A 22,099-nucleotide genomic window follows, 5' to 3' on the forward strand; every position below is an offset into this window, starting at 1 on the left:
ATCAACACCATGCCGTCCGAGACAGGACAGGGCAGGGGTTACCGGTCGCTGTGCTCGGCACTGTGCCCACGACTGATGCCCGTACTGCACTGTGCTACCTAACCCCTGCTCCAGGAACAACGCGGCGTGGGGAGTCAAGTCCGGGTCACTGTAGCATCGGAATCAGTGTATAGGACCAACTGCTCCCTCCGGGCCTCGGCAATCCACTTCAGGGTCTCGGCAGCCTCGGGATTCACGCCCACCGATCCCCCCACGATGGCTCGGCCTCGGCACCAACTGAGCCTCGGCTTTTTACACTACCAGCACACAGCGACCGGCACGTCGTCCGCCATGCCCTGCGTCAAGCTATCACTGGAGCTCCCACGACGCACAGGATTGGGTGTGACCGGCGTGTTGCACCAGTGCATCAAGGACATGACCGCTCCATCGACCATGCCGCCACAGTGACAAGCTACAGGGCACGGAAACGCCACCTCCGCTCATAGGACGCCGCGTAGCAAACACATGTATCACCCTTGTCCCCCTTCAACTATAAAAGGGAGAGACTGGGGCCGTTTCTAGGGGACAGACGAGGACATACGAGATAGACGAACACGCACACACATATTCACTTTCTCACCGTAAGAGATCAACATCTCAAGCAACCCACGCCGTTCCACGCAGAGACCTGGGGCTAGTTCCCTCTCTCGCCTTGCTTGTAAACCCCTACTACAAGCACCTCGGTGCAAGGAATACAAGATCGCTCTCTTAGACTAGATGTAGGGCACCTATTGCCTGAACCAGTATAAACATTGTGTCTCTTTGCATCACCATCCGGGATTAGGAACACGCAATACAAATTCACTAGTTGGTTGAGGGCTCGCCGGTCCAAAACACCCACAACTAGCTATTATATGTTGACTAGCAGGAGTGTGTTGATGCTCCAATTAGCTTCATGACATTGCAAATTACTACTAGTGGCTTATCTGTAGTTTGAAAGGTACTACCTCCGGTCCATTTTATCCGACGCACACGTATATTAAAATTCAAATTTTAAAAACTTTGACCAATAATTAATCTAATAGTTTTTAACTATATTATAATACAAGCTTTAATGATTAGATTTGTAAGAAATTATACTATCCAATGATTATACGCTTATAAGCACAAAAAATATAATATAAAGCAAATGAACGGTCAAAGTGTAATTTAGGAGACTGTGTCATTCTAACTTACGTCGGATAAATGCCATGTTCACTTGGCTGATAAGCCATGACTGAAAGTACTGTTGACTTATTTGTTATGAGAGAAAAATATTATTCGTTGATTGAAAAAGTACGGTTTATAAGCCAAATAAACAGGACGAAAATAGACAGGAGGAGGAAGTATTGAACAACAATGGTGCATGCAACGAGTACACATGATTAATCTGTAGGTGTTAGTAATAATTATTACACAGTCAAACAACCTGCAGCCTGTAGGTTGGCTGGATCATACTGTAATACTGTAGAGTCTAAATCGGCCTGGAAGACAGTGCCCACCGCCGTTTGGTGTGGGCGTGTGGCTGTGGTCTGGACACTGGAATCTGGCCCATAAGCACTTTTCGTCACCTGATGGCACACACCACGTACGGGCGTTGTTGTTCTGAAGTGCCCGATTAAACCTAGAACAGGAACCACCTTGGCACTAGCTAGAAGTCTGCAATCCATCGTTTGTCGTTCGTGCTGTGGCACAATGTATGAAGGTGCAAACCATGATAAATGCATTCCTTTGTCGGGAAACTAACCAGACGCCGCAGGCGTGATATGCTCTACGGAGAACTGATTCATTCGTTTAGGTCCCGTTTGGATTTACTATCTGATAACAGTTAGCTAGCTAATGGCTCTGTTCAGCTGATACATAAGCCAGTTAATAAGTCGGCGGAAGCTCTTTTGTTATGAGAAAAAAATACCGTAGATTCTAGCGATAAGTTCAAACGAAGGTAGTTATTATTATCTAAAAGTCTAGCTAACCATTAGTTAGTCTATTATCTATGGTGGTTTAGATAAAAAGAGATAATTATTACTCGCTAGAAATACAAATGAGTGAAAGAACTATGGAGTTAGCAGGCAGGCACAAATCATTATCAAAAGCATGGCATCGGACACTGCGAGTTCATGGCATCAATTGCATGCGAGTTCCACAGACAGCCCCTGAAGAAAAGAAGTTGGGATTTTCTCCATGCCATGGCCACCTTCGTCTACATCAAGCCAAAATGCCGACACGGCGTAACCAGGAAGAAACCAAAATCCAAAGCGAAAGCGAAAGCAAAAGACACCGAAAGGGAAAGGCAGATGCAGGCGAGAATAAAGGCGGGGAATTGAATTTGAAGCAGCTGCCTGCGCCGACCAGCTTACATACTCAACCTTCTCGCCTTCGATTCCTTCCCACAATTAGCAAGAGCTCGTATTCTTCGCTTCCACTTGTCACCGAGGCCTCGCGGCGGCAACTGCAGCGGCCGCCGGCTGCTCCATGGCCTCTTCGTCCTCACCCTCCAACCCCGCGTCGCCACAGCCGCCGCCTCTGCTGCTGCCCCCGCCGGAGCCTGCATCTGCACCCGCGCCTCCACCGCCGCTGCCGGATGCCAGGCCCAGGCCGAGCCCCACCGTCGCCGATGGCGTCCGCGGCCTGCTCAGGTCCGGCAAGGCGCTCATCCGCGCCGTCTTCTTCGGGGGTAACTCCGGCCAGCCGCGCCTTCCCGTGAAGCATCAGCAGCATCACCTTCACCACCAGCAGCAGCAGCACCCGCATAACCGCCCTGTATGCTATCCACCTCCCCTTCTTAGGAATCCATTCATGACCTGTGAAATTGAGTCCTACTAGTGATTAGTGACTAGCATTGGCCATCTGATGTCCATGCCACCCCACCTAACTGCTTCAAATTGTCTGTCATTTTCACATCCATGGTTTGCACCGCGCCACAGGATTTGTTGATCAGGATCTGAACTTGACATGAGTCATATACTCATATGTCATGCTCCACCTTTTCCATGGTTGCTGTTTTCATGTGGTTTGTGCACATTTAAATAGCAGTTTCTGTAAATCCAGAACAGTTTGTGTTATGCAATTCCCATAGAAGTAGGCAAATTTTTAAATGGATTTTACTATGCTATTACTTCAGATGTTATAATTGATAAACTGCAAGCTGCATGTTTGCTCTACAGAGTTATCATGGCTTTGCACATTGGTTTGTTCGAACCATGGACTGCAAGCTGCATGTATCTCTGACGTTACTGTAGGTCAGATGAACAATATACCAACGATTGCAGTGCATCTGTTGAGTGAATTGGAAACACGCATAAGTAATTGCTTCTTACATAACTTGCACTTAACAAACAATCAAACATCATTAGTTAGTCCAAGTGGGCATTCTTTCCTCCTTGATATATGTTCTTACTTCAGAAGTGGCTCATTGCTATTTTTTTTTACCGCAGGGTGATATCATGAAGCGCATACAAAGAGAAACATTTTCCGATGTCATGAAATTCAAGGAGAAACATGATCAGATCGAACACATCCTTTCGTTGTATAAAACTGGCAAAGGGTTTGAGTTCCTAGATCTCCCTATCCAGGTGAAAATAGCACTTGATGCTGTTGGGGCACTGTTTCTTGTCGACCGTACTGAATTCGAACAAGCAAAAGCAATCCTTGACAAGGTGGGGAGAAGAACGGGCCTCAGTTCAAGGTTCGTCTTTGAGTCAAAGACCAGGGGCAAAGACACAATTGCTGCAGAGCTCTCAACTCAGCTTGGAGCAGGTGGCCATTTGGGGAGACCTGTAGAGCTGACTAGGCTGCAGTACAGTGCTCGGATCAACAAATGGCTGTCGATGACCTTAGTCCCGTTTGGAGCCCGGTGCAACAACTTCTTGCATAGTTCAAGCATGATTCAGGTATGTGTCCCTTCTGCTGCAAGCATTGGCACAGCTGTTGCTTTCCTTGGACAAAACTGAACCATGCAGTAACTCGACTGATGAAATCGTGAAAATTGTTGTCAGAATCTAGGGATTCAAGCCTCTTTCGGCGGTCCACCTTCATTTTTCGACCATCACAACTGCGGTGCTGGTTTGAGAATCGAAGGGTCCAAATTCACCGCCTCCTTTGCTGAGCTAATCTTCGGTTCAGGAGGACTAGACAGTGGGGGCGGAGGAACTAACCGCATGACAACATTCGGGCAAGTGTCCTGCAAACCAGCCAATGATGTCAAGCTCAGTTTGTCGGGAATTTGGCAGGTCCACTCATTGTCGCCCCTGTTCAACAATCTCGGAATCCTTGCTATTCCACTAGGCAGCCTAAAACCAGAAAACCCCACCGTAAGCGGTACAGAACATACAGAATTGAGTGTGAAGTTCAACAATCAGACTGATGTCAGTGCCACTTCACACACCGTAGTGGCAGTGCACGGTGCCTCTCCCTCTGTGCAGCTACCGCAGTCGATGGCGCTGATGGTGGACTGCGAGCTGTATGAAACTCTCAGGACAGAGGGGTGGTTTCAGATGGAGAGGTCCAACCATGGACCAGTGCGCTGGGGCTTTACCTTGTCCGACATCGCAGATAATGAACTCGGGTGGGGCGTGAAGGTGAGCGGCGGCACGGCTGAAGAGAGGAGGAGGAATCAGCTGCAGCACCTAGTACTGGAAGGATTCCTCAACTTCAACGTTGGTAAGGGCGCGATGCTGCAACCAGGACTTGTGTGTGCCAAAATGGAGGGTAAGATGACGCCAGCGCTGTTTCTGCGCTCGTCCTGGGCCATGTGATTTCATCCTTAGAGCATTGTGGTTTCGGGTTGTCAGAGCTATCTTCTACTTCGTCTTGTTTGGTCACCTGTTAACCGCTGTGACATTGTTGCAGCTAATAACCATTTTGGGCATTGTTTAGTTCGGCCGGAATCGGCATTTGTATAGTGTTTGATGTGACGACAAACACTTAGCAATTTCATTTGTATTTGTGAATTATTGTCCAAACATGGTCTAATTAGGCTTAAAAGATTCGTCTCGCAAAGTTCAACCAAACTGTGCAATTAGTTTTTGATTTCATCTACATTTAGTACTCCATACATGTACCGTAAGTTTGATGTGATGGAGAATCTTCTTTTTGTATAGTGCCAAAGTTGGGAGTTTGGGGGAACTAGACAGGCCTTGACTGACATCCTTGAGTCTACTTTGACACCCCCACAACAGCATTGTTTGTGTGATTTTCTGTCCAAGGATTATGATACTTGTTCTACAGGGCAAAAGGATCATAATTTTTTCATAATATTTTTACAACTTTAACTAATTTTGTAATGCCCAACAAAGCGCCCCACCCACACAGCACACACCATGACACCAAGTATACAACAACAACAGAGCCTTTTAAGTCTCAAATAAGTTGGGGTAGGCTAGAGTTGAAACCCAGCAGAAACAATTAAGGTTCAGGCAAGTGAATAACTGTTTTCCAAGCACTCCTATCTAAGGCTAAGTCTTTGGCTATATTCCATCATTTCAAGTCTTCTTTTATTGTCTCTACCCAAGTCAACTTCGGTCTTTCTCTGCCTCTCTTCATGTTACTATCCTGGCTTATGATTCCACTACATACTGGTGTCTCTGGAGGTCTCCGTTGGACATATCCAAATCATCTCAACCGGTGTTGGACAAGCTTTTCTTCAATTGGTGCTACTCCTAATTTATCACATATATCATCGTTCCGAACTCGATCCTTTCTTGTATGACCGTAAATCCAACGCAACATACGTATTTCCACGACACTTATCTGTTGAACATGTCGTCTTTTCGCAGGCCAACATTCTGCACCATACAACAAACCAGGTCTAATCGTCGTCCTATAAAACTTGCCTTTTAGCTTCTGTGGTACCCTTTTTTGTCACATAGGACATCAAATGCTTGGTGCCACTTCATCCACCCTGCTTTGATTCTATGGCTAACATCTTCATCAATATCCCCGTCTCTCTGTAGCATTGATCCTAAATATCGAAAGGTATCCTTCCTAGGCACTACTTGCCCTTCCAAACTAATATCTTCTTTCTTTCGAGTAGTAGTGCTGAAGTCACATCTCATATACTCAGTTTTAGTTCTACTGAGTTTAAAATCTTTGGACTCCAAAGTCTCCCGCCATAACTCCAGTCTCTGATTCACTCCTGTCCGGCTTTTATCAACTAGCACTACATCGTCCGCGAAAAGTATACACCAAGGGATGTCCCCTTGTACGTCCCTTGTGACCTCATACATCACTAAGGCAAACAGATAAGGGCTCAAAGCTGACCCTTGATGTAGTCCTATCCTAATCGGAAAGCCATCCGTGTCTTCATCACTTCTTCGAACACTAGTCACAACATTGTTGTACATGTCCTTAACGAGCCCGACATACTTCGTTGGGACTTTATGTTTGTCCAAAGCCCACCACATAACATTTCTTGGTATTTTATCATAAGCCTTCTCCAAGTCAATAAAAAAACTATGTGTAGGTCCTTCTTCTTCTCCCTTTACCGCTTCATAACTTGTCTTAATAAGAAAATGGCTTCCATGGTTGATCTTCTGGGCATGAAACCAAAATGGTTCATAGAGACCCGCGTTATTGCTCTCAAGCGATGCTCGATAACTCTCTCCCATAGCTTCATAGTATGGCTCATCAACTTAATTCCCCGGTAATTAGTACAACTTTGAATATCCTCTTTATTCTTGTAGATCGGTACCAATATACTTCTCCACTCATCAGGCATCTTGTTCGATCGAAAAATATGGTTGAACAGCTTGGTTAGTCATACTATAGCTATGTCCCCGAGGCATCTCCACACCTCGATTGGGATACATCCGGTTCCATCGCCTTATCTCCTTTCATCCTTTTCAACACCTCTCTGACATCAGATTCTTAGATTCTCCACACAAATCGCCTATTGGTGTCATCAAAAGAGTCATCCAACTGAAAGGTTGTGTTCGTATTCTCACCATTGAACAATTTATCAAAATACTCTTGCCATCGATGTCGGATCTCATCCTCCTTCACCAAGAGATGCTCCATTTCATCCTTAATGAACTTAACTTGGTTGAAGTCCCTTGTCTTTCTCTCACGAACCCTAGCCATCCTATAAATGTCCTTCTCTTCTTCCTTCGTACTCAAATATTGGTAAAGATCCTCGTACGCTCTACCATTTGCCACACTTACAGCTCGCTTTGCAGTCTTCTTTGCCACCTTGTACTTCTCTTTGCTATCCACACTCCTGTCATGGTACAAGCATCTATAGCATTCATTCTTCTCCTTAATAGCCCTTTGGACTTCCTTGTTCCACCACCAAGTATCTTTAGCCTCGCCTCCACTTTCTTTGGTTATTCCACATACCTCTGAGGCCACCTTCTGAATGTTGGTTGTCATCTTCTCCCACATGTTGTTTATGTCATCTTCTTCCTTCTAAGAGCCCTCTTTGATAACCCTTTCCCTGAATACCTCTGACGTCTCTTCTTTCAGTTTCCACCACTTTGTCCTTTCAATCTTAGCTTGTTTATCCCTATGGGCACGCATCTGAAAACGAAAGTCTACCACCAAAAGCTTATGTTGAGAAACAACACACTCCCCTGGTATCACCTTGCAACCTAAGCATACTCGTTTGTCCTTTCTTCTTGCAAGGACAAAGTCAATCTGGCTAGAGTGTTATCCGCTACAGAAGGTCACTAGATGAGATTCTCTCTTTCTAAAGAAAGTGTGGCTATCATCAGGTCAAAAGCTACCATGAAGTCCAAAACTTCCTCCCCCTCTTGATTCCTACTACCATACCCAAAACCTCCATGAACTGCATCGAAACCTGCGCTTGTAGTACCTACATGCCCATTAAGATCTCCTCCTATAAAAAGCTTCTCACTACTATGTACAGCTCTAATCAGGCCATCTAAGTCTTCCTAGAACTGTCTCTTAGCACTCTCGTTGAGGCCTACTTGGGGGATTGAAAGGATCAAGATGCCCAAGAGGGGGGGGGGGTGAATTGGGCTAATTCTAAATTTTCTTGCAATAATTAAATCATACGGTTAGCCCAATTAACCCCTTGTGCCTAGAAAAGTGTTTCTATTAATCTAACGCACAACGGACTTACAACCTATGTTCTAAACTTACTCTAGCATGGCAATTCTATGAATGTAAAGACAAGTATTGAATTGCTCAAAGTAAAATAGAGAGAGGAATGCGGCGATGTTTTGCCGAGGTATTGGAGAGTCGCCACTCCCCACTAGTCCTCGTTGGAGCACCTGCACAAGGGTGTAGCTCCCCCTTGATCTGCGCAAGGATCAAGTGCTCTCTATGGGTTGATTCTTCGATACTCCGTCGCGGCGAATCACCTAAAACTGCTCACAACTTGAGTTGGGTCACCCACAAGGTCCGCCGGGTGATCACCAAGCTCCCAATCACCACCAAGCCATCTAGGTGATGGCGATCACCAAGAGTAACAAGCATGAACTCTCACTTGACCACGCGAAGCCTAATGAGAATGGTGGATGCACACTTTGCTACTCTTGATTCACTAATGAGGCTACTTTCTTGGATTCATGAATCTCAATTACCTCACTAGGACCTTGCTCTTCTTGGCACTCACAAATGTGTTTCTCAGCTGTTGAAATAAGCAAAAGTAACTCCACACACGAGTGGAGCTCCTATTTATAAGGTAGCCTGAAAAACGAACCATTATGAGCTTCTATGGGGTGATCGAACGCTCCGGTCATGTTGACCGGACGCTCCGGTCAGTTCAACCCACACACCAGTGTTTAAGTGTTGACCGGACGCTGGCAGGGTCCGATCACCACTGACCGAACGCGTCCGGTCGCATTAAACCCTCACTAGATGCTTACTGTACTCGATCGGACGCTGGATCCTCAGGGTCCGGTCAGTAATGACCGGACACGTCCAGTCGTAGATTTCCTTCTCTGGAACCTTACTGGAGTCGACTGGACGTTGTCGCTCAGCGTCCGGTCACTTGACCACTCCAGCGTCCGATCACACCGAACGCAATCTCTTGATCAAATGAACTAACCGGACCCTACGGCCAGCGTCCGGTCGCACCAGAGCCAGTGTCCGGTCAGCATTTGACCCTCCATTCACTTCCAACTCTCGAACATATGTGAATGAAGTTTGCTCCATAGGATCATAGGGCTGTTGTGGAGCTACCTAGTGCTAGTTTTAACAAGTGTGCACCACACTTAACTCACTAGACTCATCTAGGTCAAGCTACCCATCCATACCCCCCTTAATAGTACGGCCAAAGGAAAAACAAAGTCCTAAACTACTCTAAGTGTCACTCCAACTCCAATCGATACTTAGAACTAGTCATCCTTAACCTTGTCGTCCATCCTTTGAAAACCAAAATGATTTCCATCGTAGGGGCATGACAACCTCGATTGCCCAATCGATCTCCATTACCATGACCTAACTTAATTGCCTCTGTAAAACACACGTTAGTCATAGTAATCTTGTATTGTCATTAATCACCGAAACCCAACAAAGGGGCCTAGATGCTTTCAATCTCCCCCTTTTTGGTGATTGATGACAATACCACCTCGAGTATGTGAAAGAGTGAGGTTTTTGATATGCTTGGTTCATATAAGCTTTTGTCAATAAGAACAAAAGTGTTAGTCAAGCTTATATGACCCAAGCCAACACATTGTACTCAAGAGATATGAATTAAGCATGAGTACAAGTTATAAAGCTCATTTGCATCGGAGCATAAACGTGGAAGCAAAGGCAAATGAGCATAACACAAGTGATATGACATACCAATGAATACAAAGTAGAGGGCACACATGTCATGTATCACAATCATGTAGATATCACTATCACATAGATATAATAATATGCATGAAAGTAACACACGAATGCATAATAATAATAATAGTATATCACACAAATAACTCCAAATGTATATAATAGGCTAATAATAGATAACTGGCTCCCCCTAAATGTCACTCCCCCTGAGTCTACATACTCGAACCCTCTCCTCCTTTGGCGTTAAACACCAAAACCTAAGGGTCGGTCGGTGGGGCTATAGCGGACGAGCTGGGCGCTGAGGTACGAGGAGCAAGATGAAACTGGGCATCATCATCATCTGACCCTGAGTTCTATACTGACTGACCCTCTATGGCTGGAAGTGTCTCCGAAGCGGTCTGGGTCTGAGCTAGGGTAGGTGCGGCCTATGATGCTGCTAGTACGTCTGTCGTAGGATCTGAAGAGGCGACAGACGAAGGGAGCCTCTGAGTAGTCATAGCGACAGGGGCTGCTGTAGAAGGACCGGCGGTATGCATATGAGGCGGTGTAGGCATGCCTGTCAACTTACTAAAGGATGCTCCAAGACTCCTAGAGACTGACGTGTCAGGCACAAATAGCGAGGATGACTGATCCGGTGAGAAGCCCGTATGATATGGTGTGAACTGCAGGGCTACCATTGGTGAGGATAACCACTGGGACACCTGAACCATGGGAGAAGCAAACGGAGCTGGAGGCTGTCCCTAACTCTGAAGCCCACTGGGCTGTACTGTTGGAGTCGTCGTAGTGGTGGCAGGCTGAGCAAGCTGGGGCGAAAGCTGTGGCTGTGGGGCCCCAAGTGCTGTTACTACATGCTGCATAAATCCCATAAGCTGCTGCTGCATGAGTAACTGCTGCTGATGCATCTGCTGCTACTGCTGCTGAAGGATCTACTGCTGTCGCTGGAACTCGTCCTGACGAGCCTAAAACTGTGCAAAGTTGGCAGCGGTCTCCTGAGCCTATCGTGCCTGATCCTGCTGCATCCGCTCAAGAATAGCAATCAAGGTGGGGTTCGTCTGCAGTGCAGGTGGAGCTGAGCTAGAACTATCGGCCTCTACATCATGTCTGCATGGAGGCATATGAGGAATCGGCAGATAGTCATCATCCGAACTGTCACTAGACTCTGTCGCCTCCTGCTATGCCTCAAGCTCCTCCTCCTCAGTAGTGGCTATGCCTCTGATAATCTCGTCTTGCTGAGCTGCTGACTCTGGAACATCTAGATAATGGCTAGGCTGAGTGGGGGCCTGTGGTGTGCTGTGCCTGATCCTCTGTGCCATGTTATAAGCTAGAAACTCTGTGGTGGCACCTTTGTACTCAGCAACCATCTCTGGGGTCCTAACCTACACAGACTTGAGCATCAGGAAAGTGATCCAATGTGCATACGAAAGCTACCTACGACCCTTGAAGCCCTCAGCTATAGTATCCTCCATCTCTGATAGAAGGAGGTCCCAAATGTCGAACACGGTCTGCTGCATCAGGGCATTGAGGAGCCAGAGCTGTAGGTGAGTCAGACCCTCTCTGTATCCCAACCTAGGAAGTAGTGTCCTCCTGATGATAGCCTCTAGCACTCGAGCTATAGGAGTAAGATCACTGGGGTTCCTCCTCGACCCCTCACCAAAGGGCTCCTTGAAGCAATGTCACACAAGATCAGTAGGGGGCACCAACCCTCCATGAGGACGCCTGGGAGGCTCCTGATGTCCATAACAAACCTCATGTAACCTGACAGGCTGCTCCTGTAGCCTTAGTATCTCCCTGGCCCTAAAACTCATCACCCTGTAGTCTCTGCCATTGAATGCAAAGTGTATGAAGTTATGATGCGAGTCAACATAGAGGGAAGCATAAAACTGTCGAACCCAAGATGGTACATATAGTCTAGTCCGGCCAATTAGATCTGATAGCCCCGACAAATATGATAAGTAAGGGCAGATATGCTCTCTGGCTACTGCCACAATAGCCTCAATACTACAGACTCTCTGAGATCTGAACACTGCCCCACTGTTGAGATAAGCATTATAGAAATCCTCCTACAGTGGCATATAGAAACCCTCTGCTGCTCTCTCATCCCTCCTCGGAGGAAACCACACCTCGAACTCTACAAATCTCAGCTACCGAACCTGTCTGGCCGTGGTGGTCCTCAAGTCAAGGTGTACCACTAGAGGCGGACCCTGTGGTCAAGGCGGTGGACGCGATCCCCTCCGCTGTGTAGCTGGCCTCGGTGGAACTGTAACACTGGTATGACCAGAGCAGCGTAGCTAGGGTGCCTACTCGGTCTCCTTGGCCTACTAGCCCTCTTGGGTCTCCTGAGCTGGCTGAGGCTCTGTTGGTGGGGGCTGCTGCTGTGGCTCCTGCTAGGACTCCCCCTGAGGCTGAGGCTCCTCAATAGCCAAATGATGTCCTGCCATCATGATAGTCCTAGGTGGCCCACCATGACGACGCTCAGCCTCCTCAACTGCTGCCCTTTGTGCTGGTGTAAGCTGTTGATCTACAATGACAACACCACTACGAGCACCGCCTCTCTCGGCACGCTCTGTGGCCTTAGTGATTGCTGCTGCTCTCACTATCTCTGCATCGGGGGTACTTGCGCTTCTTAGATGTAACCTGCTTTGTCGCCTTGCCTTTGGTTCCTACGGGCAAGCGAGGCGGGGGCCTCCGATCGTCATCTCCTGGACCACCCCCAATATTCTTTGTGCGAGCCATCTGATCTGACAAGAAGATGAATTGCCACTGACGAAGATCAACTATCAAACTGACACTCCTGAGGCTTGGCCTCGATCCGTACTCACGAGCTTGGCTTCGAGTTAACTGACAACTGCACCTATCACCTCAACGGCACCGACTCGCTGCACGATGGAATAGATGGATATACAGATAAATATGATATATCTAGTAGATGCAAAACCCTTGGAAGCAAGCAATGTAGGTACGAAATTGAAGCGACGGGCATGCGACCTGACGATCGGCGATCCGAGAAAAGAAGAGACGTCATGCGGGGAACCTCAGAACCGGCTAGGGTTTTGATCGAAAGGCCTGAATTCAATTTAAAATAGTGCTTTGCAATTGATCTAGGTCACAAGCAAAGCAAATTGAGAGCAAGGGTTTGGCCTTACCAACGAGGAGGTAGGGCTAGGGCACGACAGGTGCGGGCTTGGATGGCGCAACCACTGCAGCGTAGTAGAAGCTGGAGCACGACGGCGGAGGCCAGGTAGGGCACGGGAACTATGGCTGTGGTGGCACTTGGAGGCTGACCCGAGCACTGCTGGCATGGCGGATCGGTGCAGTGGAGGCGCGGGGAGGCATGTGCGTGGCGGCGGATGGGCACGGCAGGTGCACGGGAAAGGTTGGCGCAGGTGGCATGATGAGGCACGTGGTCTTGCTGATGCGGTGGGCGGTAGTGCTCGTCGGCGATTAGAGCTGGCGGCAGCTCGGGCTAGGGCTAGGTCACGGTGGATGCGGGGCAAGGTACGGCACGCGGTAAAAATAGGTCCCCCAACGCGACAAAGTAGGAAACGGAAGAAGAGTCCTGATGCCGCACGAGATCTACTGACCGAACGCTCTGGTGGTAGCGACCGGACGCTACCAACCAGCGTTCGGTCGATTCCAGAGAGGTCCAATTCCTCTGGAATCACGACCGGACGCAGGTAGGGTCTGGTCAGTTGCCTTCAACGCCCTGTAGATCGACCGAACGCTGGAACCTGTCGATGCGAGACCCACAGGATACCCCGTAAGGGAGAGAGAAGATCTAGTCTAACTAGGATTCTTCCCATATAATCTTAGTAGTAGTACTATTCAGTAATCCTACTAGGAACTCTCATTATAAACCGACTAGGACTCTGGCCTCCTGACTATATAAAGGAGGGCAGGGCTCCTAGGGAAAAAGACAACAGAACAATAATTGTACGACACTTCATAATCAATCCAACGTAGAGGCTAACGCCGGCTGGACGTAGGACTGTTACTCGATCAACGATCGAGGGTCCGAACCAGGATAAGTCGTTTGTCTCTTGCGTTGCATTCACCATCGAGTTCTGCATACACTGAAGCCCGAACATACTGCCTCGGGTACCCCCGTGGCAGGCTATTGGTGGTAAAACATCGACAGGCTGAAGCCCGAACATACTGCCTCGGGTACCCCCGTGGCAGGCTATCGGTGGTAAAACATCGACAGAACCCTTCTTGACCGGACGCTCAAACGCAGAGTCCGGTCACTCCATCAGCTTCTGTTCACTTCCTGTGAACTGACTGGACGCTGGACTGCAGAGTCCGGTGCAGCGTCCAGTCACTCTTTTCCAGCAAATACTCAATGTTCCTTCACGCTACCTATTCCCAATCAAGTCCCAACAAGAATAAGATCCAAATAAACACTAATTGGGACTGATGTGAGTGACCTCTCTCAAACCCTCATATTTTTCAAAATATTTTGCCTTAGGCTATAATTCTTTTTAAGAAAATAGGCAATAAGAGGGCAAATTGAACAAAACGTCAAAACAACATCCATGCATATGCAATACTTCGTAAGTGAATCTTGTTGCTTGCCAAGTTTGATCCATGGTTAAGCTTCTTCACACGCTTTTCGGTGGTTATCTTAACCATGTTAGACAAGCCCTATATGCATTACCAAAAATCAAACATGTTGTATATTACAATGATGCAAGGGACAACACAAGCTTAATTTTTAGTGAAGTTACTAAAATCAAGTACATTGAGCTCATTCCGCAATCTACAAAATGTAGCCTCATCTAGCGGTTTAGTGAAGATATCTGCTAATTGATCTTTGGTTCTTACACCTTCTAGTGATATATCATTTTTAGCAACATGATCTCTTAGAAAGTGATGGCAGATATCTATGTGCTTGGTGCGAGAGTGTTGAACCGGATTATTTGCAAGTTTTACCACACTTTCATTGTCGCACAAAAGAGGTACCTTTTCTAGAACTACACCATAGTCTAGCAAAGTTTGTTTCATGTATAAAATTTGTGCACAACAAGCACCCGCGGCAATGTATTCCGCTTCGGCGGTGGACAAAGCCACACTATTTTGTTTCTTGGAGGACCAAGACACAAGTGATCTACCAAGCAAATGGCACCCTCCGGATGTGCTCTTTCTATCAACTTTGAAACCGGCATAATCCAAATCGGAATAGCCGACTAATTCAAATATAGCTCCTTTGGGATACCAAAGGCCAATGCTTGGTGTGTGCTTAAGGTACCTAAGGATTCTTTTTACGGCAATTAAATGTGTTTTCTTAGGATTAGCTTGAAATCTAGCACACATATGCACACTAAACATGATGTCAGGCCTAGATGCGGTTAAATATAACAAGCTACCAATCATAGAACGGTTGAGAGTTTGATCAACCGGGTTACCTCCCTCATCTAGGTTGAGATGTCCATTGGTAGGCATTGGTGTCTTGATTAGCTTACATTCATCCATCTTGAATCTTTTGAGAAGATCTTTTGTGTATTTCTCTTGAGAGATGAAGATGCCTTCTTTCATTTGCTTGACTTGAAAACCAAGAAAGAATGTAAGCTCACCAATCATGGACATCTCGAACTCCTTCGACATCAATTCACCAAATTCTTTGCATGAGTCTTCATTTGATGATCCAAAGATAATATCATCAACATATACTTGACAAATGAAGATATACCCATCAAGCTTCTTGGTGAATAGTGTGGTGTCGACCTTCCCAATGGTGAAGCCCTTCTCAATGAGGAAGTCCCGAAGGTGCTTATACCAAGATCTTGGGGCTTGCTTAAGCCCATATAGTGCCTTGGACAACCTATAAACATGATTAGGATATCTAGGGTCTTTAAACCCGGGAGGTTGATCAACATAGACTAGTTCATTAATAAAGCCATTTAAAAATGCACTTTTCACATCCATTTGATATAGTTTCATTTCATGATGTGATGCATATGCAAGAAGGATACGGATGGCTTCTAATCTTGCAACCGGTGCAAAGGTCTCTCCAAAATCCAAACCTTCAACTTGAGAGAACCCCTTTGCAACTAGTCTTGCCTTGTTCCTCACAACAACACCTTGATCATCTTGCTTGTTGCAGAACACCCACTTTGTTCCAATGACTCTTGCGCCTTTTGGTCGCTCTTCAAGAGTCCAAACTTCATTGCAAGTGAAGTTGTTCAACTCTTCATGCATGGCATTTATCCAATCTGGATCTTTGAGAGCTTCTTCTACCTTGGTAGGCTCATAGCAAGAGACAAAAGAGTGATGAGCAATAAATGAAGTAAGTTTTTGAGATCGAGTCATTACACCCTTTGATGGACTCCCTATGATGAGATCTTGTGGATGATCTTGTAGGAGAGGTGTGTTTCTTCTATTGACCACTTGAGGAGGAGGTTGTGGAGCATCAACATCTTGTGCTTGTACCACCATTTGCTTATGGGAGATATGAGTATCTTCATTTTCTACTCTCTCATATTTTTCACCATCTTGTGGCACACTTGATGAAGAAGATTGATCAATGATTTGTAAATCATCTTCATCATCTTTTGGCTTGATGTCTCCCACCGGAATATTCTTCATAGCCTCCCTCAATGGTTCATCACCTACATCATCAAGATTCTCATGTGCTCCTTGGGAGCCATTAGATTCATCAAATTTCACATCATATGTTTCTTCAACCAAGCCGGTGGCATGATTAAATACTCTATATGCTTTGGACTTTGATGAGTAACCAACAAGAAAACCAATATCACAACATATTTGAAACTTCCCTAGGTGTTGCCGCTTCTTGTAGATGTAGCATTTGCAATCAAACACCCTAAAGAAGGAGACGTTCGGCTTCTTCCTATTGAGCAACTCATAAGGTGTCTTGCCAAGGAACTTTTGAAGGAATAGGCGGTTTGATGCATAGCATGCGGTGTTGATTGCTTCCGCCCATAAAGCTTTGGGGGTGTTATACTCATCTAGCATTGTCCTTGCAAGAGTGATCAAAGTCCGGTTCTTCCTTTCAACTACACTATTTTGTTGAGGAGTATAAGTTGTGGAGACTTCATGCTTGATCCCAACTTCATCACAATAAGCTTTAATATTTGTGTTGTCAAATTCTTTTCCATTGCCACTTCTTATCTTCTTGAGCTTCACTTCAAATTCATTTTGAGCTCTCTTGGCAAACTTCTTGAAGCAAGATGCAACTTCGGATTTATTATGAAGAAAGAATACCCATGTGTACCTTAAATAGTCATCAACAATCACAAGACAATAGAGATTCCCTCCTAAACTCTTGTATATTGTTGGTCCAAATAAATCCATGTGTAGGAGTTCTAGCACTCTTGTGGTTGACATGAAAGCTTTGGTTGGATGAGTATTTGCAACTTGCTTGCCGGCTTGACATGCACTACAAAGCATGTCCTTTTCAAACTTCACATCTTTCAACCCTCTCATCAAATCATTCTTCATAAGCTTCTTGAGTGAACTCATACCAACATGAGCAAGTCTTCTATGCCATAGCCACCCAAGTGTTGTTTTGGTGAATAGGCAAGTCTTCAAATTTGCATCTTCGGAGGTGAAGTCCACTAGATATAAGTTGTTGTATCTAAATCCATTGAATATCACTTGATTATCATCTACCTTGGATACAACAACCTCCTTCTCGGTGAACAAGCATTGGAAGCCAAGATCACATAATTGTCCAACGGATAGCAAGTTGAAGCTCAATGAGGCAACATATAGCACATTGGAGATGGAATGATCATTTGATATTGCCACTTTGCCCAATCCTTTAACCTTGCCCTTTGAGTTATCTCCAAATGTTATTTTCTCTTGTCCATCTACCTCTTCATCTAGTGAGGTGAACATACGAGGATCACCGGTCATATGTTGAGTGCAACCACTATCAATAACCCAATGACTTCCACCGGTCTTGTAGTTCAGCTACACACAAGAGATTCAAGCTTTAGGAATCCAAACTTGTTGAGGGCCCTTCACCTTCTCAACAAGTGACTTAGCCACCCAAATCTTCTTAGGCCTATTCTTGTTAGGGGGTCCTAAGAACATGACTTTCATCTTTTCACTAGAGTCCTTTCTAAGCATGTAGTGAGCATTGAAGGCAAAGGGTCTAGCATGCTTGGGCAAGGGTTGTGGCGGTGGAGTTTGACACTCATGAGCAAAGTGGCCTTCTTGTCCACACTCAAAACATCTTTTTGGCTTTGGCTTTGGCTTTGATTGTTGTTGTTGAACTTGAGCCTTCTTCTTCTCTACACTTGCCACATATCCAATGCCACTTCTATCCATCTTCATGATGGTGTTCATGAGTAGCTCACTTTAGAGGTGCTTGCCTCTAGCAAACTTGCTCAACCCAATCTTGAGATGCTCTTTCTCCAACTTGAGCTTCTTATTTTCTTCCTTTAGAGCATCATCTTTCTTCTCTTCCTTGAGCTTCTTGTTTTCTTCTTTGAGCTTCTCATTCTCAAGGATCAACTCTTTGTCATGATCAAGAGTTTCTAGCACAATGGTGTTGTGGCTTTTCATTTCTTCAAGATCTTTCATGAGCTTTTCATTTGTGTTCTTGAGCTTGACATATTCATCATAGTCATTGCACTCAACCACTTGCTTGCCTTTGCCACTAGATCCTTGCTCAATGCTCTCATCAATCAAATCATCACATGATGTAGCTATATCAATCTTAACAACATGGTTAGTAGCATCATATGACTCATTTGGTAAAAATTCTTGAGCAATAACAAGAGTATCATGATTGATCTTAAGAGTTGTATATTCATCTTTTAGCTTGTTGTGGCTAGTGATGAGCTCATTGTGCACCCACTCAAGTTTATCATGTTTATCTTTAAGCTTTTTCTTAGAAGATTTGAGCTCCTTGAGTTTGGATGATATAGCATCATTAGTTTCTCTAAGCTCATCATTAGCCTTTTCCAATGTATCGCACTTTGCTAAGAGTGAATCATTTTTAGCATCAAGCTTTTCATTTTTAGCTCTACTCTTTCTAATGATCTTAGTGTATTTTCTTAGTATTTTGACAAGATCATCATATGAAGGTGAATCATCATCATCGCTATCGCTATCATCATCACTAGCTTGCTCATCATCACTACTATCATCATTATTAGTTACCTTGCGTTCACCCTTGGCCATAAGGCATAGGTGTGTAGAGGATGATGGCGATGGTGGCGGTGAAGATGGAAGATCAATAGCAATGGTGGCCACCTTCTCATTGTCACTATCATCATCGGATGATCCACTAGATGAATCAATGTCCGTGAGCCAATCACCGACGATGTAGGCCTTTCCACTCTTCTTCTTCTTGTGGAAGTCCTTCTTTTTGCCATCTCTCTTCTTGTATGGCTTGTTCTTCTTCTTCTCATCTTCATCTTCATTACTTGAATCATCTTTCTTGCCCTTGTTCTTGTTCTTGAACTTGTCTTTCTTGGGCTTGGGGCATTGATGTGCTAGATGACCAAGTTCACCACAATTGAAGCAATCCATTTTGGAGATTGGCTTTCTTCTAGAGCTTGTGAAGAACTTCTTCTTCTTGCCGTCGAACTTGATGCCACTCTTGTTTAGCTTCTTTAGCATCTTGGCGGCTTTCTTCACCATGAGAGCAAGATTTTCATCTTCATCTTCTTCATCACTTGAGCTCTCATACTCAAGTCTTGCTTTGCCCTTGTCTTAGCTAGCTTTGAATGCTAAGTCCTTCTCTTTCTTCTTGGTAGAGGATGAGCCATCTTGTGGCGTGATGTGCATGTACATCTCATGAGCATTGATCTTTCCCAAGATTTGTGTCGGTGTAGCGGTGGAAAGATCACCTTGGTGTAACATGGTCACAATATGCCCATATTTGTCAATGGGGAAGACACTCAAGATCTTTCTCACAATGTCGGATTGTGACATTTGAGTAAGTCTAAGCCCATTGACTTCCTCTACAAGAACATTCAAACATGAATACATCTCATTAGCACATTCTTTGGGAAGCATCTCAAATGAATTTAGCTTTTTAATCACAAGATGATAGCATTCCTCATGCTCACTCTTGGTTCCCTCATGGAGCGCACAAACGTCCAACCATAGTGCATGGGCATCTTTGTGGTTCCTTACGCGGTTGAACACATCTTTGCAAAGGCCTCTAAAGATGGTGTTTCGAGCCTTTGCATTCCATTTTTCATAACTAACCTCATCGCCTTGTAAGTTAGTAGCATCTCGAGGTTTTGGGAAGCCTTGTGAGGCGACTCTAAGAATACCGACGTCTAGAGCTTCTAAGTATGCCTCCATGCGGATTTTCAAATATGGAAAGTCATCTCCCACAAAGATAGGAGGAGGTCCATCCCCGTGAGACATCTTGCTCTAAGCGGTTAAGCTTAAAAATGTGAGCATGAGGCTCTTATACCAATTGAAAGGATGAAGATGCCCAAGAGGGGGGGGGGTGAATTGGGCTAATTCTAAATTTTCTTGCAATAATTAAATCCTACGGTTAGCCCAATTAACCTCTTGTGCCTAGAAAAGTATTTCTATTAATCTAACGCACAATGGACTTACAACCTATGTTCCAAACTTAATCTAGCATGGCAATTCTATGAATGTAAAGACAAGTATTGAATTGCTCAAAGTAAATGCTCAAAGTAAAATAGAGAGAGAGGAACACGGTGATGTTTTGCCGAGGTATTGGAGAGTCGCCACTCCCCACTAGTCCTCGTTGGAGCACCCATGCAAGGGTGTAGCTCCCCCTTGTTCCGTGCAAGGATCAAGTGCTCTCTACGGGTTGATTCTTCGACACTCCGTCACAACGAATCACCCAAAATCGCTCACAACTTGAGTTGGGTCACCCACAAGGTCCGCTGGGTGATCACCAAGCTCCCAATCACCACCAAGCCATCTAGGTGATGGTGATCACCAAGAGTAACAAGCACGAACTCTCACTTGACCACGCGAAGCCTAATGAGAACGGTGGATGCACACTTTGCTACTCTTGATTCACTAATGAGGCTACTTTCTTGGATTCACAAATCTCAATCACCTCACTAGAACCTTGCTCTTCTTGGCACTCACAAACGTGTTTCTCAGCTGTTGGAATGAGCAAAAGTAACTCCACACATGAGTGGAGCTCCTATTTATAAGGCAGCCTGAAAAACGAACCGTTATGAGCATCTGCGAGGTGACCGGACGCTCCGATCATGTTGATCGGACGCTCCGGTCAGTTCAACCTGCACACCAGTGTTTAAGTGTTGACCGGACGCTGGCAGGGTCTGATCACCACTGACCGAACGCGTCCGGTCACATTAAACCCTCACTGGATGCTTACTGTACTTAACCGGACACTGGATCCTCTGGGTCCGGTCAGTAATGACCGGACACGTCCGGTCGTAGATTTCTATCTCTGGAACCTTACTGGAGTCGATCGGACGCTACCGCTCAGCGTCCGGTCACTTGACCACTCCAGCGTCCGGTCGCACTGAACGCAATCTCTTGATCAAATGAACTGATCGGACCCTGCGGCAAGCGTCCGGTCGCACCGGAGCCAGCGTCCGGTCAGCATTTGACCCTCCATTCACTTCCAACTCTCGAACATATGTGAATGAAGTTTGCTTCGTAGGATCATAGGGCTATTGTGGAGCTACCTAGTGCTAGTTTTAACAAGTGTGCACCACACCTAACTTATTAGACTCATCTAGGTCAAGCTACCCATCCATACCCCCCTTAATAGTATGGCCAAAGGAAAAACAAAGTCCTAAACTACTCTAAGTGTCACTCCAACTCCAATCGACACTTAGAACTAGTCATCCTTAACCTTGTCATCCATCCTTTGAAAACTGAAATGATTTCCATCGTAGGGGCATGACAACCTCGATTGCCCAATCGATCTCCATTACCATGACCTAACTTAATTGCCTCTGCAAAACACACGTTAGTCATAGTAATCATGTATTATCATTAATCACCGAAACCCAACAAAGAGGCCTAGATGCTTTTAGGGACATATGCACTAATTACGTTCAAGACCATATCACCAACAACAAGCTTGGCTAAGATAATCCTATCTCCTTGCCTTCTCACTCTCACCAAACCATTCTTGAGGCTCTTATCAATCAAAACTCCTACTCCATTTCTATTCGTGACTGTCCCTGTGTACCAAAGCTTGAAACCTATATTGTCCATCTACTTTGCCTTCTGACCCTTCCATTTAGTCTCTTGAACGCATAATATATTCACATGCCTTCTAGTCGTGGTATCAACTAATTCTCTTAACTTACCTGTAAGCGACCCTACATTCCAACTACCTAAATGGATCCTAGTTGGTTCGACTAGCTTTCTTACCCTTCGCACCCGTCGACTCAGATGT

The 22,099-nt window shown here is 45.6% G+C and overlaps 1 protein-coding gene across 1 annotated transcript; it reads left to right on the top strand.

The window, feature by feature from the left end:
* The first annotated feature begins 2,406 nt into the window (after positions 1 to 2,406).
* Positions 2,407 to 4,919, top strand: LOC136488631 (uncharacterized). Its single transcript, XM_066485495.1, has 3 exons — positions 2,407 to 2,778; positions 3,453 to 3,908; positions 4,014 to 4,919. The coding sequence occupies exons 1-3, from the start codon at positions 2,491 to 2,493 to the stop codon at positions 4,770 to 4,772; spliced, it is 1,503 nt and encodes a 500-aa protein (XP_066341592.1). The 5' UTR covers positions 2,407 to 2,490; the 3' UTR covers positions 4,773 to 4,919.
* The last annotated feature ends 17,180 nt before the right edge of the window (positions 4,920 to 22,099 follow it).

This window comes from Miscanthus floridulus, chromosome 1, assembly GCF_019320115.1.
Source record: "Miscanthus floridulus cultivar M001 chromosome 1, ASM1932011v1, whole genome shotgun sequence".
NCBI classification, from domain to species: domain Eukaryota; kingdom Viridiplantae; phylum Streptophyta; class Magnoliopsida; order Poales; family Poaceae; genus Miscanthus; species Miscanthus floridulus.

What these genes read in the sequence shown, in the direction of transcription:
- LOC136488631 (XM_066485495.1), top strand. Translation starts at nt 2,491, where the DNA reads ATGGCCTCTTCGTCCTCACCCTCCAACCCCGCGTCGCCACAGCCGCCG. An exon ending in AGCACCCGCATAACCGCCCT is followed by an intron (nt 2,779 to 3,452) that starts GTATGCTATCCA and finishes TTTTTACCGCAG; the next exon opens with GGTGATATCATGAAGCGCAT. An exon ending in ATAGTTCAAGCATGATTCAG is followed by an intron (nt 3,909 to 4,013) that starts GTATGTGTCCCT and finishes AATTGTTGTCAG; the next exon opens with AATCTAGGGATTCAAGCCTC.